This window comes from Ornithorhynchus anatinus, chromosome 13, assembly GCF_004115215.2.
Source record: "Ornithorhynchus anatinus isolate Pmale09 chromosome 13, mOrnAna1.pri.v4, whole genome shotgun sequence".
NCBI lineage: Eukaryota > Metazoa > Chordata > Mammalia > Monotremata > Ornithorhynchidae > Ornithorhynchus > Ornithorhynchus anatinus.
In genome coordinates, this window is record NC_041740.1 from 29,333,670 (window position 1) to 29,361,290 (window position 27,621).

Genomic DNA, 27,621 nt, shown 5'->3' on the forward strand with positions numbered 1-27,621 from the left:
ATGAAGCACAGAAAATTATTACAGATAATGGATTCATTTCTGTTAATATGGAAAGCAAATAGAACAATAGAAAATAGGGTCATTTTAAGAGCACAATAAAATATCCAGTCAAAGTATCTTTTAAATAGAGTACATTATATTGTGCATTATATGGTGACTGGGTGAAGGAGATTTGTTTACTAGTTTTCCAAAAAAATACTCTCTCAAGCAGGATTTTTCAAACATCATATTGTTTGAAAACATCAATTTTCTATTATTTGGTATCTGGCTATTGGTGTTGGTGTTTTTGAAAGCCAGTGCTAGATGTTTCAGGTCTTCCATGCAGCTGATGTGTTGATCATCTAAAGTCTAAGAATCCAAATATTCCCACTGAAGAAGGCAATTAACACTTTTCTCCAAATCTACCCAGGAAGGATGACTATTTCTCTTTAAGCCTAGACTCAGCATGAAAGACAGGAGAGATAGAAGGAGGCTTTTCTGACATTAACAGAAGCACAGTGGACACTTTGCAATGTGTGCTGGAATGCATTTCCTGAAAAACATTATAGAGATATCTTGAGAGATTATAAATGGATATGCATCTTGCCAAAAAGATTTAATTGATCAGAAAATGAGATAGAGTAATGAATGAGAGATAATTATCATCCTAATTGAGATCTGTTGATCTGAGCGAGGACTAGAAAAGTATTCCCCTAACAATGTTAGTGCAAGATAATATAGGACTTTAAATGGAGTCACAAGACAACACTCTGAACAGAAAAGTAAAAGTAAGAAATAGGAAGCCAGGGAAGTGTTCCCCCAAGCCCCACCCCAGTATCATCTGATCTTGTCCTTATCCTGGAACATTAATACAGTTTCTTGCAAAGTAGAGCATATGATTGTCATCTTTATTCTCATTATTTTTAAGTGATACCAGTTTGAATGGGAAATCAAATCATCTTTTTCGTATTTCTCTTTGTTCTTCATAGTGGGAGGCGTCCATTTCCTTTCACTAATATTTTTCTGGTTTCAAAAGGTGTACATGATTTTGAAAGCTTGCTATCTTACTGACATCTAGACTTTAAAATATTTACTGTATTTTATAGAAGAGGGTCTTTTGATTACTACAAGCAGTGCCTGCATTCTGATATTAGAAAAGATGTGAATAACTGTATTAACAAAAATGCTTAATACTTTGGTTTTTGTATCATTTTGGCTCTGCTCATTTGCCTTAGAGTTTACTTACACAATTAGCGTTAAGGGCAGTTGTACTGAAGCAATTGCTGACCTGGAAATTATACTATTTACTGGTAGAGGAATGGATTAAAAAAAATTGCAGATCATCTACAAATAGAGAAAACTTATGCTTGCATGCTTTGTTTTCTAAGGAAAGATATCATTTGTTAGCAAAATGTGAATTTCATTTATTAGTAAAAGAAGCAGTTTCCAAAGTGTGATTAGGAACAGAAGAACAAATACTAGTACAAAATAAAAATGCCTAGTGATTAAAGTGCTAAAATTATTTATTGACGTTTAAAGATATTCTTCAATTCCACACAAAATAATTACATTAGCTAGTTAAAGAGACTAAATATAAAATAAAAATGTATTTACATTTTTGTTTTGTATTTGTATTTGTTTTTCTGTTCCTAATCACACTTTGGAAACTGCTTCTATTGCTAGCAAATTAAATTCACATTTTTCTAACAAATGAAATCTTTACTTAGAAAATAAAAACATGCAAGAATGCTCGAATGAATGAAAGAATGGTCCAGTTGCTCCAGAATATCCAAATTCACACTTTTCCGGGATAAGTACTCTTTACAAGGTCCTCAAAGTTTGGGCCACATTCAAAATTTACTCCAAACGTTTTGCTCCACTCTCACTTCTAGAAGACCCCTGGATAAGCTTTTCCAACAAGACACCACATTCATTTGTTCATTCAATTTTATTTATTGAGCACTTACTGTGATCAGAGCACTGTGCTAAATGGTTGGGTGAGTACAATATAACAATAAACAGACACATTCCTTGCCCACAATGAGCTTATAGTCTAGAAGATGACAGAACTGCCTGTTATGGGCAGGGACTGTCTCTCTTTATGGCTTTATTGTACTTCACAGTGCTCTGCACACAGTAAGTGCTCCATACGATTGAATGAATGAATCCTCTGAAAATGGTTCTGAAAAGGATCCATAAATCTTGAGGCCTTTTGTATTGAGATGGAACTAGGTTGAGCTCCAAGACCAGGTTGGTTTGGGGTTGTGCCCCCAAATAACCCAACATTAAAGCAAAGATTTCTTCTGGACCTTTCATCAGAGTGGTCACTGGAGTGTATGAGTGGCTTTGTCCCTTCACAGTTGGAAGGCACCTGCCTTATCCTCAGTTTTCAAAGTAGTGTTCTATCAAAAAGTGTCATAGTGCATGCTCCTCCCCCCACCACACCCCACAGTGCTTCCCTCTATTTCTCCACATGTTGACCAATATATCCTGCATATTTTTTGAGGAATTATGTCTTCCTACTTCAAATAATGCTTCCTTAAAAAAACGTAGATTTCACCTATGAAAAAACATTACTCCACTAGTTGTACTTTCTTATTTCTCCAATTCTCCAATTCTGCTTCTGACATTTCCCAGAACCAGCATTTATTGAGAGATATTGGCACCTAACCCTGTGTTCAGATATTGGATTTAAATTGCATGAATTACACAAACATAAATAAAAACTTAAATGCTTTTCAACATAATGCTTCATTATTAAAAACTGGTTTTAGATGTAACTAAAAGGACAATTTCCAGTTTTCAATATTCATTTATTTTACTTTGTCCACACTAGAATAATCATCAGTGTACCTCTTACCTGGTTTGCATGTTCTGCTTAAGCAGTGCTTCATGAAGAGGCATCTGTGATCTTTGAAGTAAATTCAAATATTGAATATTTACAGCATAAATATTTAAATGCTGTGATACATTTTGGGGAAATTAATCTTCTCCAAGGCTGACCAATTTTCATAGTTAAGAAATATGCTTATGATTAGCCTTGCATAAACATCAAAATGAGAGGGTATTCTTTAAGCAAAGGAATATGTTTGCAGGAAAAATGCATTGGAAAAAAACATGAAATATCTGAGGTATTACACGTTTGATTTAGTTTAACATAGTTAGCATGTTACCACTATGGTTATTCTTGTTCTTTCAATAGAAGAGTAAAATCTAATTTTAAAATTATCTTGACCTTGATATGAAACATTTCATAAGATTATAAGGAGTCAATAATGTACATATACCTAAAGGTTTAATGAGCTATGATTTATACATTATTGTCTCAAATGTACACTTGATAATAGTAATCGTTGTAATAATGATAATGGAGAAGAAGCGCAGCCTAGTGGAAAGAGCACGGGCTTGGGAGTCAGAGGTCGAGGGTTCTAATCTCGTCTACGCCATTTATCAGCTGTATGACTTTGGCTAAGTCACTTCTCTTCTTTGTGCCTCAGTTACCTCATCTGTAAAATGGGGATTAAGACTGTGAGTCCCACATGGGACAACCTGATTACCTTGTATCTACCCCAGTACTTAGAACAGTGCGTGGCATGTAGTAAGTGCTTAAATACTGTAATTATTATTATTATAATGATAATAATGACAGTGGCATTTATTTGTGTTTATTATGCTTCAAGACTGTGTTAAGTGCTGGGCTAAGTACAAAAGAGCCAGACAAGACACAGTCCCTGTCCCACACAAGACATACACTCTAAGGGGGAGGGAGAACAGACACTGTATATCCATTTTATAGATGAGGAAGCAGCCACGGAAAAGTTAAATAATTAGCCCAAGGTTACCCAGTCAGTAATTGGCAGAGCAAGGACTAGAACCCAAGTTTCCTACCTCCTGGTCCTGAAATCCTTCCATTAGGCCAGAATATGAAGATATATTCATAATGGTCTCCTTATTTACTCAAAATAAGAACAAAATCAAAAGCGTCTCCAGGGCTATTTGTCACATAACTAATGAGAATGGCTTCAGTCACCTGGGCTCTATTTCAGCGAGTTTAACAAAATAATGGGTAATGAGAAATAAAGAAAAGCAAATCAAAATATATGACTATAAAGGGCTGTCATTTGGGGTATTTAAATTGCCTTGACAGTGTTTTTCATCTACTCCCCTTGATAACTATGATTTCTCAAGACTTCCAGATGCAGCATTTTCATAATGGTTCAGCATGCAGCAAATGTTTTTTTGGTACTCCCCACCTCCCCAAATCAGAGGAAAAGAATAATATTAGCTTGCTAAGCAGCTGTGTTTTTCCTGATTTCATCTAAGAAGGCATTTTGAAAGAAAAAAAAAAAGACAAAAATGCACTTCTTGAGTACTACATTCAGCTATTTATCATCCCCTGATTTACTGCCATCATTTCTCAGACATCAGAACTGGATATGGAGGCTAACCATAACTAAAATTTAGATCAACAAATGGGACTGAAAGGTACTAGAAGATACTCAGCACATCTTGCTGCTGCAGAGTTCAGAACTGTAGCCTCTGGAATATTTAACATGGGATCCAGAAGTAGGTTCAGATTTTACTTCTTTGCATTTCAATGTAAAGCAGCTTCGCTCACCGCTTATCCCATGCCCCAGCCTTCCCAAACAACTTTGGAGATTTTTCCAGCCCCAGACAAGGAACTACTCTTGAGCTAGGGAGACAGGCAGCTGCAACGGAAATCCAGAATTGGGTTTCCAGTGAGCAGCATTCCTCTGGGACTGGGAGACCATCTACCCTCCACTGCCTTCATAGACAACAGCAAAGCCCAGAGTTTTGCTCTTGCTGCCCATCACTCCTGAAGACCACTAGTTGCTGCCAGAAATCTCAGCCCCTGCCTAGGCAAGTCTGTGGAGCTGCTCCAGAAACCAGAGAAGATCCAGCAGCCCCTTGGTTACTTGACAAAAGTTGTGGCAACTGAGGTGATTGCCCCACTTGCCTCCTCACCCCTTCCCCAGCCCTGCTAGAAAGTACATGTTCTTGATCACCATTCACTTCCCAACATCAAAAAGACTCATGGAAATCATATCCTGAACCTACATATTTTTTATAAAACCCTTTCCAAGTAATTTAGCCTTTTAAAAATACAAGCCTTGATTTTATTATAAATATACTAGAAGTATTTTTTTTCTATTTCCTCTAATTCATTTCTTGGATTATGTAAATACTAGAAAAGGTTGAGGATTATTTCTAGTTTTTGTTTTTTTTTTAATATGACAAGCATGGCTAACTTTGCCAAGTCCTCAGTTCTTGCTATGCAAGGATGTGTACCTAAGCCTTTAACATTGACCCTAGAAGAGCTTCTGGAAAAGCTAAAATTTCATTACTCCTGAGCAACTGTCCACCCTCCACTGGAATCAGAAGGCAATCCATCATTCTCTATCTAGCCTAACCTGATCCCTCACGCTGATTCTGGTTAGCTGCTTCCTGCATACTTCATCTCAGATTCCTCATCCAACAAAGGAATAGGAACATCTGGCTCTCAAAACAAAGGCATAAGGTAGCTGGGGTCAGTTATCTAATCATGGTTTCTAAATTAGGAAATTTATCTACTGTGCTTAGAACAGTGTTTGACATATGGTAAGTATTTAAACATAGCTATTATTATCACTATTGTTATTACTAGCATATAGGCTGTGAAGCCTATATCAAACTAGGCCTGTTTCTTTCCCCCAACCCCTACTACTGGGAAAAAAAAAGTGACTAGCCACTACAGCTGGCTAGTCCCTGGGCTACAGTAATTGGCTAGCCCATAAATTTAAAGTTCCTGGTGGTAATTATAATACTACTAATATAGTTTGTGTTATGTACTTACTATATGCCAAACATTTCATTAAGTGCTGGGACAGATGCAATAAAATCAGTTTGGACTCAGTTCCTGTCCCATATGGGGATAAGAGTCTAAGTTTTTAATTTTAAAATGTTTTAAATCCTTTTTATTTTCTTTGAAATTTGCTGCCAATATAATGATAATCACAGCGTTCTCCAAATAATAATGATAATGACAAAACAATTAAATACATTTTTAATCCAGCTTTTAATCCTCATTTTACAGATGAGGAAATTGAGGCATGGAGAAGTTGAGTGACTTGTCCAACGCACCACAGCAGGCAAGTGGCAGAGCTAGGATTAAAACCCAGGTCCCCTGACTCCCAGGACAAGCTCTTACCACTAGGACATGCTGCTTCAACTTTCAGAGATATTGCCAGTTCCTTTTCATGACCCCAAGCGATGTTAAGAAAGATTTCTCTTGTAGCTGTCAGAAATGTTTCATTCCAAAGGTTTCACGTTGCTCTATGATCACATTTGCTAACATTTGTGAAAAGCCTTTGTGTTGATCTGAATTAAATCTCGTATTTCCACCGCTTTCTCTTGAGAGTACAATTAGAAGTGAAACCCAAGGAGGATAAAGGATGTCTTACATGTGACTTAATCCAATTTTATACCCATTAGACCATATGTCTTTTTCTACGTCTCTACATAAATTCAGAATGTGCACAGGTGAATCATAACAAGCATGATTTATACCCCTTTGGCAAAAACGTTGGCAACACTTCATGTGATGAAAATGCATATCATTCATTTGTATTCTACTGCAAAAGTAGATGGAAACTGCATTTCTACTTAGTATCCTAGAGGAGAAATGAGGGAGGAAGAAGCCTTGAGTTTATAAATTCAACAAACCATGTTGTTCTTATTTTGTGGATAATACGCAATGAAGGTAACACCAGGAACACAGAAAAACAGAATGTCCTAAAGATATACTGAAAATAAATTGAAAATTTGTTGGAACTGCTGAAAAAATTTCGATATTTAACAGTGCTGGAAAGCACTGTCCTGCTTTTCACTGTGAGCTGGAGGGAATTTCAGTAGTTTGTAGCAAGTAATTACTTCTAAATAGAAGTGTATTTTCTTATACACTATTGGAATTTTAATCAGTATTTAAGAAGAAATTCTTATCTGCGACAATCATGAAAGCTTCTGGCAGGAGACAAACACCACATATCTCCAGAGGGAAAAAAATGAAAAAGAAAAAAAGGCCAGATTGATTCACTCTTTCCTTCGTCCTACATAGTCATGAAAAGGAGCAATTTCTGTAAATCCAAAATCACTTACAAGTTCAAATACCCAGAAGTTTATGTTTTCCCACACAACACAACAATTACCTTGAAATAGCAGCCTTGTTGATTCATTAGTAATACAGCACAGGAAAAAAAATGTAACGTAGCACATGTCCATTCTTAGATTTATATACATTAATGTCTGCTGATTGTGATTGCCTTTCACAGAACGTGAATGTGAATGCAAACCTAGATGCAAATGAATAAGCAGACCTATGTTTTGCTATATTTTCTATTTTGTGTGGATAAATCATCTCTACCCTCTGGCAAACCGCTTTTCTTTAGTGCAATCATCTCAGGGATGTGGGAGTGGAATGTATTGCTCACTTCTGGCAAAGCACAGAGCATTCAAGGCCTCTAGGCCCTTTCAAAGTAATTTTCTAAATTATCTAGTGACCTGGAAGAGTTATATAAGCTCCTACAAGACAGTCATTTATCTGACTCTATATGATGCTGTTCATAATATCTTACCTTAAGAGGCACAGGATTAGAATAATGATGATGATGATGACGATAATGTATTGTCCTCCTCCTCCCACAAAAAATTCAAAACATTCTGTTTCATCTTATTGTGATCATCAGAATCTATGCTTTGACATGCACACTTTTCCCATGCTTGTTTGACAAACTAGAATGATTTTCTGAAGACACACCTAGGCATTACCCTGTTACCATAAAATCCAAGTGCATGCTTCATGCAATAACTTTAATGCAAAAAAGATGATGGTATTTTATCGGTTTGGCATTACCTGAAATGGTGTGATCCTTTGGGTCCCTCAGTAATTTTATCCTTGCATGAGGAAAGATGTAGTGTATTGGTTTGCCATTCATCTGAGGAACATGACACACCAGTGTTAGAAAGCAGCACACCCAGTTTAGAAATAATTGAAATAGCAAATTGTCCTCATTAATTTTAAGACATAGGTATAAATCATTAGAGATATTGAAGTACATAATTTGGTCCCCAGTGTTGCTGCCTTGATTTCCTTATTGATAACTGGACTTATTTTAGCAGATAGACTTTCTAAATTTAGTTAAAAATGTGTATTGTTATTCATTCATTCTATTGCATTTACTGAGTGCTTATTGTGTGCAGAACACTGTACTAAGCAGTTGGGAAAGTACAGTACAACAATAAACTGTGACATTCCCTGCCCAAAACAAACTTACAGTTTGGGGGCGGGGAGACAGATATCAATATAAATAAAATTACAGATATTGATGCAACATTGGTAGAATAATGAGAGTTGGTAATTGATTAAAGAGTAAGGCAGTAGTTAAGCCATAATATTGTACTTCCTTGATATCAATATAATTTATTAGTTCTTATTATTTTTAGGACACTTGTAGAAGACAGAAAAGGAGTATAAAGTGGGATCCCTGCATCAAGGAGTAACAGCATAGACTAATGGAAAGATCATGGGTCTGGGAGTCAGGACCTGGGTTCTAATCCTAATCAGTCATGTACCTGCTATATTACCCTGGGCAAGTCACTTAACTTCTCTGTGCCTCAGTTACCTCATCTGTAAAAATGGGGATTCAGTTAATGTTTTCCCTCTTAGACTGTGAGCGCTGTTGGGCCAAGGGACTTTATCTTCCTCAGCACTTAGAACAGTCCTGGACACAGAGTAAGTGCTTAACAAATATCACAATTATTATTACCACTATTATTACTATAATTATCATCCTCATTAAAGAGTTTGCAACTGATTGAGAGGAGAATAATGGGAAACACTGTGTCTGAGAAAGTCCTACCATTCTGGTTTTAGCACAGAAAATCTATGAGTGGCCGACTGCCACAGTGTCTAGGAATGCAATGTTGCGACTTTGCCAGGGTTTTCTACAGAGGAGTCAGTCACTCACATTGAAGTCTGGGGAGAATTGGGGCATGGAGAAGTTGAAGGGAAGCAAGCATGGTGAGGCTTAAGAGTGGCAGTAAGGTTGGGAAAAGATGAAGGGTCAGAAAGACGTGGGGATGTGCCAGTTAATTTTTATATTGTACTCTCCCAAGAGCTTAGAGCAGTGCTTTTCAAACAGTAAGTGCTCATTTAATATGACTGAATGAATGAACTTGATTTAAATTTTAGCCCTGTTGCAAAGGTCTAAGCTCTGACTGGAAAACTCAAATGCCCTGGGGTGGGAAATGGTTCAGTTCAGCCTCACAGATAGAAACCCATGGAGGCAATGGCCACTAGAGCCCCTCCAGAGCTGGCACCTGTCATAAAAATTGTCATTGCTGGCATTCCAACCTGGAACCAGAGCAGGTAAGTAATGTCTCACTAGTGAGGTGAAGCATCATGGCCTAGTGGATAGAGCACAGGTCTGGGAATCAGAAGGAAATGGGTTCTATACCCGGCTCTGCTATTTCTCTGCTGTGTGACCTTGGGTAAGTCACATCACTGCTCTGTGCCTCAGGTACCTTATCTGTAAAAAGGGGATTAAGATTGTGAGCCCGATATGAGACAAGGACGGTGTCCAAACTGATTATCTTGTATCTAGTCTAGTGCTTAGAACAGTGCCTGGCACATAGTAAGCACTTTAAGAAATACCATGAAAAACTAAAAAGTTTGGGGGAATGAGGACATGGCTTCAGGAGAAGATAAATCCAAGATGGCCATCATGATTTCCCTCTACCCACATTACCTTCCCTGGTTAGTTTGTCAAAACCATGTAAATGGCAGAATGGTTACAAACTTTAGATTTATCTTAATGGTGCTTTGCTTTTGAAGCAGCCTCATAATATGGAAAAAAAACGGTAAATGTCTTTTACAGTAATAATAAATGTTATATTACTAGCCTATATATTATATATAATACTATAACAACATTCAGTCCCCTCCACTCTACCGAGACTGCTCTCTCTAAGGTCACCCATGACCTCCTTCTTGCCAAAGCCAATGACTCCTTCTCCACTCTAATCCTCCTTGACCTCTCTGCTGCCTTTGACACTGTCGACCATCCCCTCCTCCTCCATACCTCATCTCACCTTGGCTTCACGGACTCCGTCCTCTCCTGGTCCTCCTCTTACCTCTCTGGCCAGTCATTCTCGGTCTCCTTCACTGGCGCCTCCTCCCCCTCCCATCCTTTAACTGTTGGAGCTCCTCAAGGGTCAGTTCTTGGCCCTCTTCTGTTCTCCATTTACACTCACTCACTTGGTGAACTCATTCGCTCTTAAGGCTTTGACTACCATCTCTACGCAGATGACACACAGATCTACATCTCCGCCCCTGTCCTCTCCCCCTCCCTTCAGGCTCACATCTCCTCCTGCCTCCAGGATGTCTCCACCTGGATGTCGGCCCGCCACCTAAAACTCAACATGAGCAAGACTGAGCTCCTCATCTTCCCTCCCAAACCCGGTCCTCTCCCAGACTTCCCTATCACCGTGGATGGCACAACCATCCTTCCCATCTCTCGGGCCCGCAATCTCGGTGTCATCCTTGACTCGTCTCTCTCGTTCACCCCACACATCCTATCCGTTACCAAGACCTGTCGGTTTCACCTTTACAATATCGCCAAGATCCGCCCTTTCCTCTCCACCCAAACGGCTACCTTACTGCTACAGGCTCTCGTTATATCCTGGCTAGACTACTGTGTCAGCCTTCTCTCTGATCTCCCTTCCTCCTCTCTCGCCCCGCTCCAGTCTATTCTTCACTCTGCTGCCCGGCTCATCTTTCTGCAGAAATGATCTGGGCATGTCACTCCCCTTCTTAAACACCTCCACTGGTTGACTATCAACCTCTGCTCCAAACATAAACTCCTCACTCTAGGCTTCAAGGCTCTCCATCACCTTGCCCCTTTCCTACCTCTCCTCCCTTCTCTCTTTCTACTGCCCACCCCGCATGCTCCGCTCCTCTGCTGGTCACCTCCTCACCGTCCCTCGGTCTCGCCTATCCCGCCGTCCACCCCTGGGCCACGTCCTCCCGCGGTCCTGGAACGCCCTCCCTCCTCACCTCCGCCGAACTAATTCTCTTCCCCTCTTCAAAACCCTACTTAAAACTCACCTCCTCCAAGAGGCCTTCCCAGACTGAGTTCCCCTTCTCCCTCTACTCCCCCTATCACCCCCCCTTCACCTCTCCGCAGTTTAACCCTCTTTTCCCCCCATTTCCCTCTGCTCCTCCCCCTCTCCCTTGCCATCCCCTCAGCACTGTACTCGTCCGCTCAACTGTATATATTTTCATTACCCTATTTATTTTGTTAATGAAATGTACATTGCCTCGATTCTATTTAGTTGCCATTGTTTTTACGAGATATTCTTCCCCTTGACTTTATTCATTGCCATTGTTCTTGTCTGTCTCCCCCGATTAGACCGTAAGCCCGTCAAACAGCAGGGACTGTCTCTATCTGTTGCCGACTTGTTCATTCCAAGTGCTTAGTACAGTGCTCTGCACATAGTAAGTGCTCAATAAATACGAATGAATGAATGAATGAATGAATGTAGAAGTAGAGGGAAGTTGCTCCTAAACAGGAAAAATCTAATCAGTGAGAATAAATGTGGCACTGGAAATTGGGTTTACCCACTAACTTGAAATTTCATTGGAAGGGACTTAATGAGATCACTAATCAATGCCCTGATTTATACCCCTAAAGAACCCCAGCTATCTGTAAAACCATCTTGTTTTAAAGTCTGCACTCCAGAATGTAATTCTTCATTTTGGCCTCTCTATTCCCTCAGACATCTTCATCTGCATATGTGGTATGGCTCATGTTTTGTCCAGATAAACAACCAACTGAATTCATACAAAAGAACCCCCCATATGAATACTGAACAACTCATGTGGTTATAGTATTCTAAATCTTTTTAAGTATTTCTAGCAGATGGCACATTAAAATAAATTGAATAAATTGAAATAATGCCTAAAAAATCACATCATAATAATAATAATGTTGGTATTTGTTAAGCGCTTACTATGTGCCGAGCACTGTTCTAAGCGCTGGGGTAGACACAGGGGAATCAGGATGTCCCACGTGGGGCTCACAGTCTTAATCCCCATTTTACAGATGAGGTAACTGAGGCACAGAGAAGTTAAGTGACTCGCCCACGGTCACACAGCTGACAAGTGGCAGATCTGGGATTCGAACTCATGACCTCTGACTCCAAAGCCCAGGCTCTTTCCACTGAGCCACGCTGCTTCTCATCAATTCATACGTTAGAAAATTGCAATTTATTTTGCAGTTAATATGTTTGCTAGTCTGGTAGTTAGTATTGCTAAGTACTTCTCACTGAATGCTCCTCAACTCAGTCAGTGAGCACAGCTTTTAAGGGAAAATGGACTAGGTTTACAGCAGTCTATTAGTTTCTCATTTCGTCTACTTCCTGAGATTTTATGATAACTATAAATATTGGTGATTCATAAGCTAATGAATAAAAAGTGTTGGGTTTTATTAGTACTATGGGCTCAATATTCATTTTTATTATAGTTCAGTGAAGTGATTGACGAGGAGATGACATTTTGCAGCTCCCTCTAGAATCCTGGCTATAGGTTGAGAAAAATGGAGATAAATCCACATTATTCCAGGAATTTAATGGAGAATTCTTGGAGAATGAAGAATCAGGGTGCTTTGTGGCATTCCAGCAATGATATCAGAAAATTTCAGTGCCAAGGTGAATAGAAATGCCAAAGGGGGTCTCTATGAGACACTCTTTTTTCTGCTGTTACATTTATTTTCACTACATGTTCAAGTTAGACCATTGCTGGAGAATTAAGAATCAACCATCGGGTAACGTTTGGGTAGAATGTACCATCGTACATGAAAAAGCTGTTCGGATGATTTTCCCTTAACCTGGTGCCTTGCAACATTACAACTCCCAATTACAGGAAGAACTGGTAGTTTTCTGTCAGTCAGCCATTAAGACCGTTAAGACGTGCATCCAGGATGAGAAAATGAGGGGCTACATTTTGTAAAAGATGCAAGGCACGTTCATCCCTTTGACATTCCACCTGCTACATACAACCTGGTCATGACTGAAGTAAAAAGTGCCCATTTTGAAGCACTTACTCTATCCTGCCTTGATTACTGTACCAGCTTCCTTGCTTACCTCCCTGCTTCCTGTCTCTCCCCACTCCAGTCCATATTTCATTCTGATTCCCAGATCATTTTTCTACAAAAAACATTCAGTCTAGGTTTCCTCACTCCTCAAGAACCTCTCCAGTGGTTGCCTATCCATCTCCCTATCAAAGAGAAACTCCTTTAAAGCACCCAATCACTTCTCTACTCTCCTACTACAATCCAGCCCCCACACTTTGCTCCTCTAATGCCAACATACTCACTGCACCTAGATCTCATCTCTTTAGCCACTGATCTCTCAGCCATGTCCTGCCTCTGGCCTGGAATGCCTTCCCTCTTCATATCCGAAAGACAATTACTCTCTCCCCTCTTCAAAACTTTAGTGAAGACACATCTCCTCCAAGAGGCCTTCCCTGACTAAGCCCTCATTTCCTTTTCTCCCACTCCCTTCTGCATTGTCCTGACTCACAAAGTGACATGATTCTTTGAAGTCACTCAGTGAGTGAGTACACAGTCAAAATATTTCAGTCCTTATGGAAGAGGAAATCGAATTAGAAATATATATGTGTGTGTGTATATATATATACATATATGCATATTTAATTTGGTCTGGGATAATTTGTGCATGGTTATCAACTACTTAAGGAATACTATGGTTTTTGTCAAGAACTCACTATGTGCCAAGCACAGTTCTTAATGCTGGGAAAGATACAAGTTAGTCAGGTTGGACACAAGTCGTGTCTTACATGTGGCTCACAGTCTTTGGGCAGATAAGGTGAGGGTTGCATTAGTAGACATGTCCTAAGTGTATGTCTGGATCTGAATGAAGTGTGATGCACAAAAGGTAGTACATATATCCACTAGCTAAAAGGATCCAGCCAACATAGTGTTTTCTATTAATTACCGGCAGAAAGTTATCTTGAATATGAAATTTTGAAAGCAATTCTATTCTTTCCTATAACATGTTCCCTTTTGCATCAGCTGCTAATTGGTCTACTTCATTTTTAAGTCATAACCCTCAAGTTTTGCTCACTCCTGTTCCCAGAGTGAATATTTAGGGTTGAAACATTACTCTCTTTGTTTCTTCTTTAACCATTTGCCAAGACTCATAGGACAGAGCAATTTCACACTTGCATACATTTTTCTCAGCAGCCTAATCTTCCAAAATAGGTCAACATTAAGAGTGGGAATTTCCCATGTATCAAGTACAATTGTGTAATTATTATTTTTAAAATCTCTAAAAAAGTGGCAAGCTTAAAAAATAGTGGACAAAAAAATCAATTTTTAATATGTTTAATATAAATTTCCAATTTGAACTATTATTAAAGAGCTACTAGTTAATTAAAATAATGTTTAAACAAAAGCTCTCTACTTATAATTCTAATTGAACAATTTGTTGTAGTGAAGTAAAAAATGAATTTCTATTCAGGAATGTCCAGAACCCATCACCAAAAATCTAATTCTTCCCTTGTATGGTACTCTTTGAAAGGTTCTTGCATGTAGAATGCATCTTGACCGTGAAGGAATTTGGCAAATATGCTTCTAATTAAAAGACAATGTTAATGCTACCCTCTTCCTAATCAATTAGTGTTAATTATTCAGCACTTACCTTGGGCAGAGTGCTGTGCTAATTACTTGGGAGATTCAAGAGAGTTGGTAGGTTGTGATCTAGTGTTGATTGCAAATCAAGCTAGACCTACAAGTAGTGTGGAAAACATATGGCCTCAGGACATCATTGGCCCAATTCCATAATAGGCAGCCCTGAGAATTTTAAGGCAGCATTATGGCCATTGTTAAACATGATAGAGGACTTACTTGTTCTTGATGTTGACTGAGTGGTCTCGAATGGACCAGTCTCTCTGGCAGTTTTCGGTCAAGACCTTGTCCGTTCTCCAAGCGAGGCTCCCTGGGCTTGTCAAACCAATCTGTTTCTTCACGACGTAGGTGGTAGGCTTTGAAAACCAAGAAAATGTCATGTGTGCTGACCCGTACTACTACTAGAATTAGGAGAGGGCAACAGATGATACCCAGAGCAGACATGCATATTGTCTATTATCTGGCCATGCAGGTTGAATAAAATTATAGGTAAGGGAGATCAGAACAGATTCAAATGACCCAGGTACAACTGCAAAGTATTCACTGAATAATCTAGCAGGTGTACTTTAGTACACAAAAATTCCAAATGATCCAATGAACAGTACGGTTCTCTCTGGCAGTGGAATTAATAGATTGCAGTGAACTATGCATACACAGTAGGTATCTCAGGTCAATTATTGCTCAGCTTTTCTTTACCTTCAGGTACCAAATATATCCTGAACGTTTTCTTGGTTTAACTACTCAAATATTCTTTCCTATTTCACAGATATATGTTCCTAAGTTTCGGGTGATAAAAAAATGTTTTCTCCCGAACTGTTCCTACAGTCTATTCCATTCCACATGCAGAGGGGAGAATGACCCAATTCTCCCTTTCTTTTTTTTTCCCCTCCTACATACAGGCTTGCAGAGAGAAGCAGCATGGCTCATTGGAAAGAGCCCGGGCTTGGGAGTCAGAGTTCATGGGTTCAAATCCCAGCTTGGCAACTTGTCAGCTGGGTGACTGTGGGCAAGTCACTTAACTTCTCTATGCCTCAGTTCCCTCATCTGTAAAATGGGGATTAACTGTGAGCCTCACGTGGGACAACCTGATTACCCTGTATCTACCCCAACACTTAGAACAGTGCTCTGCACATAATAAGCGCTTAACAAATACCAACATTATTATAACTGCCTGGGTAGCCAAGTCAGAAGCACCAAAATTAAGTTGCAATCATGTATTTTTCCAGCCCTGCCTGGAGGGGTTTTAACCTAAGGGCCCTGATACTACTATGATGCAAAAAGAATCACCAGTAGCACTCACCCAGTGCCTCGTCCCATTCAGCTCATTCCCAGTCAGTTCCCAGATGGAGCACATCTCATGTAGCCATAAGGATTTGCACACACACACATGAACACTGCAGGGAACCTGGGTGTCCTGCATAGCATTTTTCTCCACGTTCATAATAGCTGACATTAAATGGATCAGACACTTAGCCTCTATGTGGTAATATATTTTCAGGAACACATAAATAGATTCAATTACAATCGTCCCCTAAATGCATATGGAGTTATTTTTCAAACTTCCAAATATGTGATAGAGAAATTGTAGCTCATCAGGTAAAAATGAGCTATTTTTCTTTTACCATCCCAAATATTATGCAAAACATAGAGTGACTAATTCTATGTGAAAAAAACATCTCTATTAAAAGGGTCCCCCTTGCTCAAACCCCAGTGAACAAATATACTGATAAATTGTGAGATAAATGCATTTTTTAACCTATGGTGCTGATCTGTGGGTTAGGATATCGGGTAGGTTTTGTCCAAAAAGTTGATTTGTTCAGGAAATGGATTCTCTCAAATGAGTACCTCCCTAGCTCTTAAAATACCCCTTTGTGATTTTTTTTATCCCCACAAAGATGATGAAAAGCTCTTTTAAATGACACAATGCAATGAAAAAAGAACTGGATGAGGGATATTGCCCCTGAAGAACCTTTTGTTTTTTCTTCAAGCATAATGTGCAGTCTTAGAAGACCTTTTGAAATTTCTCTATGACAAAGTAAAGCCATCTCTTCTCAATTGTTCCGTGACCTCGGATGTTGGATATTTCATTTGCCTTCTCCCATCATTTTAAAGTGAATAATGCCATCTTACTTGCCATCCATATGACAAAATATAATCAACTGTAAATTGTTTTAGTGTATATGAAAGGAGCTAGATGAATAGCCCCTTGAAATTCATCGTAACAGAAGAAACAGAGCAAGTGAGCAGCAGAGAGCAGCTCTAAGTGCAACTGGGTAGAAATGGAAGATCCAGTTGTTGAGACACATAGTTACATGGTTTAATTATTCTTGGTGCAATCTTTCCTGTTAAAAAATGGGTCAGTGGGTAATTGGTTTGACATCATTAGGCCACTGAACAAGATCAGACTTGGAAATAGCAACTTTCATGCTGAAAGCAAGAAAGAATTGATATTGGATGAGTTGCACAGACTGATAACTGTATTCTTTTTAATTATGGGATGCCTATACTGGGGAGGGAGAAATGGGGAGCTCCTAGTGCCCCACTATTCATCCTCCCCTTTTCATCACCAGCCATTGACATGGTTGCCATACCTGCTTCTCTGGGCTCCTTAACTGGAGGTTAGGCTGCAGATACAAACTGTTCCCAGGCTAAGAAATGTAAGATAGGAGTGCTGAAATAAACTCCAAGAGAAATAAAAGGAAGTGAGGGAGTGAGGAGGGGGTGAGAAGCTCTCCTCCTCTGCTTGGGGACAGTAGCCTTATTGATCAGTTTAAATCCAGTCATTCTTCCCTCCCAACAACGAGGAAGGCTGAAAGAACCTGAGTGAACAGGTCCCTGGGATTTATCCTGGTCCCATTGCAGGCATATGGAGTCCCACTGAGGGAGCTGCTTTGCTTTGTTGTGTGGAGGCCTCCAGTTCCACATGGAAACTCAAGGTGTAAAATGGGCCTTTTTCCTCTTTCATGGTCAGGATGGACTATGCCATTGCAAAGGTGGAAGGGTGAATTAAGCAGAAAATATCCAAAAATATTCAAAGATGGTAGAAAAACCAATGGTGGATCTCAAAAGTTTACTTCTTATGAAACTCAAGAACATTAAAAGCTTGTTGCTTTGAAAATAAAAAAAGTAAAGAGAATCAGGAATCTGGGTAACTGTGATGGACACAGAGACTTCAAATGGATCCTTCACAGTTGGTCTAGTATCTACGTTTTGTTGCCCACATTTTCAGATCTCCACATTTTCAACAGAAGTCTTGAGGTTATTTATAAATGACTAATCCTTTTCACTGCACTTTCAAAATGTTACAGGATAAATTCAAACAGTACATTTGTTTACTCTTGTACTATCACTGTTGAGAGTCAGGGTCCTGAGGAAACTATTGAGGGGAATGATCCAAAATTTCTTCAGTCATATTAAACCTCCCATATTTTAAGTAAAACTAACTCTTTGAGAAATATTAAAGGTTACTATTTCTCTTCAATCTGGGTCTTGAGTTTAAACTTTTTTTTAACTACATGCAGCATATTGTATTTTCAATAACTTCTAGTAACATCGGTCCCTATTAGGGGAGAAATACTGCTTCAAAATACTGCAAAATTAAATCTATTGCACTATGATGTGATTTGTCAAAGAACAAGATACCTTCACACTCACCTCATTTTCTGTGTGGATCAAACTTTTCCAGGAACAATAATTTCCAACTGGTTTTAGTCAGTTGGTTTTATATATGATGCAAGGGAAAGGGAGGGGAATTTTGTATGAATTTTATGGTTATTTTTTAAAAAGGTTTTTGTAGGGTATACCATTTCTTGGATTAAATAAAACAGCAGATTATATTATGTCTCCTTTGGATCTTTCAGATGTGTGAAATGAGCAGCACAAATGCAACAAGCGGGCAGAGAGCAAAAGGGTTTAGATTACATTTTAAACAGGCTAATTAATTTCATAAGCAATATGAAATATTTCTTATGACAAACATTAATGATAATGCCACTCAGAATGAAAAAAAGTGTGTAAATTAACTAAGCTCCTCCATTTCATGACATGCCAATTTTTCCCTGGAGATAAAGACAGCTATTTACAAACGATATAGTGCATGCACTTTTATTACATAATTCACATGAAGTAACGAAAAGACAATGTAAAATAAAAAGATAACAAGCTTAAGTTCTCTTAATGCTTCATTCTCCCTCTTGGCATGATCTTGAAGAAGAAATTTATTTTTCCAGTTGTAAATGTAAATCTTACAGCTCGCGGTGAGCAGGGAATGTGCCCATTATATTGCTGTGTTGTACTCTCCGAAGCACTTAGGACAGTGTCTTGCACACAGTAAGTGCTCAATAAATACCACTGACTGATTGTTACAATAATAATAATGTTGGTATTTGTTAAGCGCTTACTATGTGCAGAGCACTGTTCTAAGCGCCAGGGTATACAGGGTAATCAGGTTGTCCCACATGAGGCTCACAGTCTTAATCCCCATTTTACAGATTAGGTAACTGAGGGACAGAGAAGTTAAGTGACTTGCCCACAGTCACACAGATGACAAGTGGCAGAGTTGGAATTCGAACCCATGACCTCTGACCTCCTAGCCCATGCTCTTTCCACTGAGCCACGTCATGATCCATTTATGTTCTACAGTTTTCAAGTTTTTAAATATTCAAAATTATATTTATGATTTTCTCTAACATTTCTTTAAAATGAAAGAAACCAGTCATTACTGTTTAGTATATTTATAAAAATATAAAATTCTCTGACATTTATTTAAGGGTTAAGGTGTTTCTTTTATCCAGGAAAACAAAGTGTAAACAAACATCCCTTCATTCTTTCCACATAAAATTTGGTTATTGGTGATTATAATCCAATTTTAAACACATGAATATCAATGAGCTCTTTTACCCTTCTCTAACATGACATAATTAATAATGTGATGCTAATCAATAATATATATTTAAAAACACCTTAAAGACTTAAAATAAGATTCAATTACCCTAACAAATACTTATTTAACCTTAAACTATCTCAAGGAAATGAGCTCAAAAGCTTGGGAGCCAAATTCAATTTCCTATGCATCTTTGGCCACAAAGGGCTGGAATAACCAATACATAACACTAAAATGTGAACCGGAAAGATTATTGGGATGAATTATATTGATTCACTATAATTGCAAATTATAAAATATAAATTGAGATAAACAAAACTTTGGCAGAGTACTCTAATTTCATTGAGGAAAGATCCAATTGTAAATTGGTTGTATTTTATTTACATTTGACTGACAAATCCTTTAGAAAGGTTGACACCAGATAGAGTAAGAAATATGCAAACCCATTAACAAGAAACCAAAACACTAACCAAAGCCACAACGGAAAAGAAAAACATGCCACTAATTCTACGAACAATCCAGAATTGTCCTGTACAAGAGAAAAATAAAAACCATACACAAAAGACACACAAAGAAAACAGGAAGAGTAAGTCTTTACAGAGGGAAAAATCACACATGCACAGAAACGATGACTGGTGCTCTCATGGTAACGTAAGAGTTTGAGGCCTAATTTACCTTCGCTGTCAGACATGGCATGTTGGAAGTCGTCCATGATGAAGGCAATATCCCGATCGTAGCCTCTTGTCCGTGACTCTTCCCTCATGTGCTGCTGCACTTCAGGCAGAGAATGGCTTGACCCAAACTGGTCCCTGGTGTCCGCAGAGATGGGCGGCAGTGGGCCGGCGGCTGCCCTGGCCATCCCCATTGGCTGCCCGACGGGACTCAGAGGGCTTTCTTCTTCAGAGTTCTGGGCCACGATTGGGATCCTTCCTCTGCTTTGGCTGATGGGCAGGCTGGTTGGCTTAGCACGCCCAGAGGGTGCTGCGTGGCTGAGGGAGACCTCGAGCGCCTCAGCCTCTTGGGCCTTCAGTCTTAAAGAAGAACTGGATGGATCTCTCTTGAGTGAAAGATCAAGCCCATAAACGGAGGAGGGTCTGGAGGAAGGCCTGGATCTGCTGCCGCTGGTATACGGTTTGTCCGCCTCTTCCTGCAACGCAGCCCGCATCGGTGTCCCTAAGGTGCCCAGGCCAGCTCCGAACTTTTGCTGCTCTGAGATGTTTTTCCTGAGGCCAAAAGTGATGTCATCCTGAAGAAGTCTCGCCCTAGAGGAGAGACTTCCAATGGATGATGTGCTGGAAGTCATATAGCTCGAGTAATCCGGCTCTAGGTCTCGACTCTCTTGTATGGGTGAAAATTTGGATATTTTGGGGTCTATTAGCGATTTCTTATGCTTGGCCTGCTTCTGGTACAGGATTGCAGCTGGGAGTTGCTTGGCGGCTTGCTTTTCCAGAGTCAGTCTACCTATACTATACTTTTCTGATTTGGGGAAATGTCTATAGCTGGTATCTGCGTGGTAGTACTGCGAGATGCCGGCGAGGTGGTCCAAGCTCTCCGCCCCCCTGCGGAATTCCTGCTTGATCTGATGTTTGAGCAGCTTCAACTCGTACGGGTCCTCCATCGGGTCTTCTTCAGCCTTCACGTACGTGTGGAGTCTGGAAGAAGTTGGCAGGGGTGCTAGGAAGTCCGACACTTCTTGGGTCCTCCGCGCCTCCGTGCTTCTAAGGAGGCGATCTGTTTTGGTAAGATCCTTGTCGTGGAGGCTGAATGCAGTACTCAGAGCTGCCGTTCCCTTTGTGAGTTCCCCGATATCATCTATCAGGACGTAATTCCGTGGCGTATGGTGTTCTATGTCGGCATAGAAAGAGTCGGCAGATATGCTTGAGATGGGGCTGCTCGCCATGCTACCTCGTTCCTCCAGGCCAATTCTCAAGTCCAGGCTATTGTACTTACTGCCCAGGTGGGAGACGGCGTAAGTATTATCCGTGGACACTGGTGCTATCATGAGGGGCTGATTGCGAATCACCTCGTAGTTGGATGTTATCTTGGGTTCCAAGTACAGTGTAGTTTGCCTGGGTTTTTGCTGAATCACCATCATCTGGGAGGGCAGTTGGTAGGATGGTTGTGGGGCCGGAGGGGGCTGAGTCTGTGGCGTGAAAGACATGGTGGCCACGGTTTGAAAGGTCGATTGGGTCTGATAGGGTGAAACTGGCTGGTGGTACAATGGCTGCTGTTGGTAATGGGAGGGTTGGGGGAATTGAGTTGGAGCCTGGGTAGGGAGGGCAGGAGATGAGAACTGGTATTGGGTGTACGGGCTGGTAGGAGGGGCCAGCTGAGGTTCTGGCTGGGTTTGCGGTGGTATAAATTGGTTAAATTCAGCTTGTGGCGCAGTTCTTGGCCTTTCCAAGCCATGTTGACTTTCTATTCTGGTTGGCCTGGTATTACTCACTTCACTGTCTGACATATAGTCCCGCTCCTCGGCTACTCCCTGGAGGTAGGCTCGCTCGCGCTTTTCCCTTTCTTTTAGCAAAGCTTCTTTCCTCCTGTTGATTCCCATTTCCAGGTACCTGAGCTTGGCATCGATCTCCTTCTCTTCCTCATCAAGTTCGGCCTGTTTCTTGCGCAGCTTCGCAGACTCTCTCTCCACCAGATCTAATTCACGGTCGATATCCTGAAGGATTTTGGCCCGAGCCATGGTGGTGGTCCGACAGATTCTTCTCCGGGAAGTGGATCCCATGGTGCTGTATGCTGACTGCGTCCCGGGTGAAGTTTCTTCCGGTGGTGGATTAGGCAGAGTCCTCTTAACTTTCTTCTGAGTGCCTGATGGTGTCATAGTCTGAGACCCTTTGGTCTACAATAGCAGAAAGAAGGCAAAATGTTACTGAGGGAAATCAGTGACCAGATGAAAAAGAAAATTCCTAATCCTATCTAAATACTTCCTAAATACCTTTCTTTCATCCCTTAATAAGCAAGAATGAACTTCATGTTTTTGATCTGACTCATATTTTGAATTCATAGATCTCTCAAAGCCATAATGTTCCTTTCACCTTTACTTATTTTATATTTATCGTTGCCTATGTTATCAAAGGAAGGTTATGATCATTCAATTTTGCTTCGATTCCATTAACTTAGAGACTCATATTACGGCTTTTTAATTTTTTTCAGATAAAAAAAGTTATGCCTTTTGAATATCAATGTAGTTCATATTATTCAGGATTCCATATCTCTTGCGCAGTCATTTCAAATGAGAACTATTTTCATTAAAAAGCCATTTCATGATGCTAATATTATATCATGCTTATAATGTCCATTTCGTTTCCCAAAAGACACTGTTGCTACTGCTCTGGTAACTTCGTATTATCTAGAAGCTGGCTTGACAAAGTGAATGTCAGAACAATTACTTTTCATTTTTTTTAGCTTCATCATTCCTTCATGCAGGGGACTATTTTTTTAAACTTCATTTAATTAATTTCCAATTGACTCCCTCTGATTTTCTCTTTAAATGAAACACATGTAATTGTACCCTCTATCTCCTTTATTTCTCTCCCTCTCTGTCTCTCCCTCTGTCCCTTCTTTCTGGAAACTGCTGAGAAGATCAGAGCTATTAAATCAGTTAGGAGGAAGGCAAAATTAGGATTTGAAAAACTGCACCTGGCCATTCTTCTCAACCAATTCTCTTTTCTTACCCTCTTTTCTTTTTTTTTCCCTTTTTAACCTTCCCTCCATCCTCAGCCTCAATCTCCTACAGTCTTTGATAATCTTATGAATTAATAATTTCTTATATATTATATTAAATAATAATAATAGTAATTGAGCACTTCTGTGTGTTATGCACTGGAATAGATCTAAGATAATCGGACTGGACACAGTTCTTGTCTTACAGGGACACGACAATCTTTTAGGAAGGGAGATCAGGGCTTAATCCCCACATCTCAGATGAGGAAACTGAGACATGCAAAAGTTAAGTGATGTATGTCCATGGTCACACAACATGAAGGATGTAGAACTGGGGCTAGAACTTCTAATTTCCAGTCCCCTGTTCTTACCACTAAGCAACACTGCCTTTCTTCTATTTTTGTCGCCTATGGCTGTGAAAAACACCAAGTGGATAACTGTTATTTGGGAATATGGCACATGGAAATGGAAAGACATCAGGTAACAATGATTGGATAACAGGATAACTGATCACAATGGCAAGTCTATGATTTCAGTCCTTTGACTATGAAAAGCACCCATGTAAATAGGACTACCATCAGCTTCCTTCTTATTAGAAGGACACTTCAGTATCCAGTAGTGGCACACATATTCACTAATGGCTGTCAACAAATTGCTTCTATCTTGGGGATTAATCACAATTTAACAATTTAAAGGAGATTTACTTTAATTGCTTGATTGTTCCAGAACCTAGGGAGAGAAGAGATGGAAGCGAAAGTGGAAAGAGTAATTAACAATAACAAAACCAGGGGCTTTTCTAAGACTAGTGTCTCCAACAGAGCACAAGTTCTATCCAATTAAAATCTTAAGAGAAATTTGGAATTTCCCCTCTACCATTTCCATGCTTTTCCTTAATGTACCTCTTCTCTCTTTTTTTTTTTGAGCAAGTTGTTTTCTCTGAGGATTGAGCAGTCAGGTGGAAAACTACTTTCTACCTCACTAAATAGCTGCATTCAAAGTGCCAACCTGAGTGAATCGCATAATTTCTTTGGTCTCTGGGAAGCCCCAAAGAGATTAATTTCTTTTAGCAAATAAACACGTATAAAGTTTTAGCTCGGAACTCTGCAAAATGAGCACTTTGTTTCTCACATTTTTTTTTTTTTGCATTCATCACATCCAAACAAGCAGAGACATTCCTCCTGTAACATATAATGTGTGTTCCTGCAAACTTCCCAACTTTCCCAAAACCATACTGTTAAAGTAGTGCTTCCCTGATAACCTCTAAGTAGTCAACAGCACCTTATGAGAACAAATTTGCAATGTTTAAAAATCAGTATTAAATAGATTTTAAGGGCCTAGTGCAAAGATCACAGTCCTGGAAGTTAGAGGATTTGCGTTCTAATCCTGCCTCTGTCAATTGCTTGCTGTATGACCTTGGGGAAGTCATTTTACTTCTCTGGGCCTCTGTTTCCTCATCTGTAAAACATGACTAAATGCTTCCCCATTAGACTGTGAGCCCCAAGTAGGGAAGGGACTGTGTCCAACCTAATTACCTTGTATCCACCCCAGCACTTGGTACAGTGCTTGACACAGAGTAAGCATTTAATAAGAATCATAATGTGTCTACCAACTCTGTTACACTCTAATCTCCCAAGTGCTCTGCACAAAATAAGTGCTCAATAAATATGACTGACTGAATAAATCACATCTGACTCCCTTTGTAATGTTAGAGACACTGATAATATGGCTGCTTAACTTAAAATACTATTATTTTGACAAAACCTCATCTTGTTATAAGCATTTAACAGTTTGAAAAGCTTTATGTATAGAGACAATAATTTTAATCCATAATAGGTTATGAAAAAACCAAAAGGATATGATATAATTATGGATATATTACTTGGATAAGCATACATTGTCAATCATGAGGATAACTGCCAGGATAGGCAACTTTTCACTGTTTCCTTAACTTTCTACTTGCCACTGTCAGAAGCAGAACCCTAAAAAGACTAACAGAAAACATTTGGCCTGGTGTAGGAAAGCATTTTATTTTTTTTGGTAACTATTTACACACCGTGATCATTTTTAGAACTGAAAATATGCGATGACTACATAAGAAGGAAATTGAATGATACAGGGTAAGGCCAAATAAGTTCCCAAGTAAATCCTGATTGGTCATAATTACCCAATGTAAATCACTGTTAAGCCAAAGAAACAGAATGAGAACATGTCACCCAAACTTTTCTACAAGAAATGAAAGCAGAGTTTGCAGCAATTCTTGACAGTTCCTTCCAGCCATATTTTATCAGTGGCAGCTCAAATAAAGATATTTGAATAATCAATGAACAAACAAATAAGGGGAATTGAAATTGTTAGTCCTATGCATCTTGGTTTCAGGATTTAAAATAATAAACTCGTAACTATATAGCTGATGAAGTGAAAAGTGATTTTTAGTTAATTGTGCATTATGCTGCTACAATCTATCCAATAGTTAAATCTTCATTCCATATGAAACATAGCCTGCAAAGAGTTGGAGGATTTAGGTTGACCTTTATGAACCAGATTTCCCTTTATCTCAATCTATTAATCTTTATCTCAGCTATTAATCTATTTTAGAGCCATAACCTTAACTGACAAGATATGATAGATTTCGCCTCTCCTGGCTAAGCTCTGTGCAAAGTGCGATAGGTAGCTGAACACCATCCACAGTTTATCACATTTATGATTTATTCATAATAACAATGACATAAGAAGTGCACAGAGAATAGAATGGAGAAAGTCTTGGGACCCTTCAAGTGATCTATATTTGCATAAATAGCTCACATCATTTTAGTGTTTCTAATGTACCAAATCCATCAAACCCTTCCTTTGTGGAACTTAAGAAATGCCTTTCTGGACCAGATCAATACTCCATCCAACCAAATATTCTGTCTCTCCCAGTAGCAACCAGATGCATGGGCATAGAGTTTAACCTCTTTTGACATCCATTTTATGGCGAGGGATGTATCAGTCAATGACGCTAGCTTTTCCCATAGGGTAAATCATGGATGTTCTTCCATGAATTTATCAAAATTCATAGTTGAGCCTATTGATATTTTGTTCTGCCCAGGTTCCTGTGATAAACTCCATATGTTTGTCATTCCCATCCATGTGAAAAAAGCAAGAACATTGACAATTCCTTATCCAAAATGTGTGGGATTTGGTGAACAACAATTCTATGTTTACTTTGCCCACAACCTTCATAATTTATAAAATTTAATGGTATTCTCTCTGCTTTTGTCTTTCCAAATGGCAATCATTTTTACCTCAGAAAAACAATGTCAAAGCAGTCCAAATCTAGTCCTGAATTGTGTTTGTACGTGTGTGTGTGTGTGCTTGCCTGTGTGCATGGAATTTCAGTTGGTTATAGATTTGGAGGATTCCTATTATTAGAGAGCTCCACTTCTGATAGCCTTCCTGTTGAGCTGGTGGTCCCAGACTGGATGTTGGGTAAATCCCCCATTTCCTGCTGTCCCGAGGTTCTAACTTGGAGTGCTTTGTGAACCAAGTGGCTTAAAGATGCTTCATCAGTCTGCAGTCAGAGCACTGTGTGATACCACCATGAAATGATTGCATCAGCCTCTTCTCTGATCTCCCAACCTCCAGCCTCTCCCCCACTTAAGTCTATACCACAATAACAAATACACAATTATTATACTACAGTCTACTGTCTGCTGCCCACATCCTTGTCCTGAAATGTTCCTCGGCATACATCACTCACACCTCAAAAAAACTTCCAATGGCTACCCATTTTCCTCTGCATCACACAAAAACATCTTATTATTGGCTTCCATGCTGTTTCTCCAGCTTGCACTCTTTTCCAAGGTAAATCACATTTACCCAGAAAGCAACCTAAATGAGGATTGTGTTCTCTTCCTTATGAAAGTCCAGAAAACATGTGGAACCTCTTTCTTCCGTGATTGCTACAACCATCATAGAACCCCAGTTGCCTTTCTCCATTTCCATACCTCAAGAATGGGATCACATCCAAGAAGCAGGAGAAAGTGGGACTGACAAGTAATTCCACTTCATCATCTGGCCCAGGGCAACACCAAAAAACCTCCAGAATCCAGAGCAGAGCCTATTTCCTAGGAGTCTCCTTTATCTTGCATAAGACACTCCTAGTAGAGCAGCCTAGGAAGCTCCAAGCAGAAAACTATCTGGGAGATCTGAGACCAGGTCATTACCAAGGACATATTAGAAGCAGAACATCAAACAATCAAATTTATTGAGTGCTTACTGTGGGCAGGAACTGTACTAAATGCTTGGGAGAGTACAACACAACAATATCATGGACACTTTCCCTGC

At 39.5% G+C, this 27,621-nt stretch overlaps 1 protein-coding gene across 1 annotated transcript in view; it reads right to left on the reverse strand.

Moving 5' to 3' along the window:
• Positions 1–27,621, reverse strand: part of PCLO (piccolo presynaptic cytomatrix protein) — a 288,802-nt gene that overhangs the window by 97,698 nt on the left and 163,483 nt on the right. The window contains exons 7-9 of the mRNA XM_029077273.2: positions 20,299–22,471; positions 14,961–15,097; positions 7,889–7,970 (exon numbers count right to left, since the gene is read on the reverse strand). Of these exons, the coding sequence (XP_028933106.1) occupies positions 7,889–7,970; positions 14,961–15,097; positions 20,299–22,471 (2,392 nt within the window). The remainder of the gene's footprint in view (positions 1–7,888; positions 7,971–14,960; positions 15,098–20,298; positions 22,472–27,621) is intronic.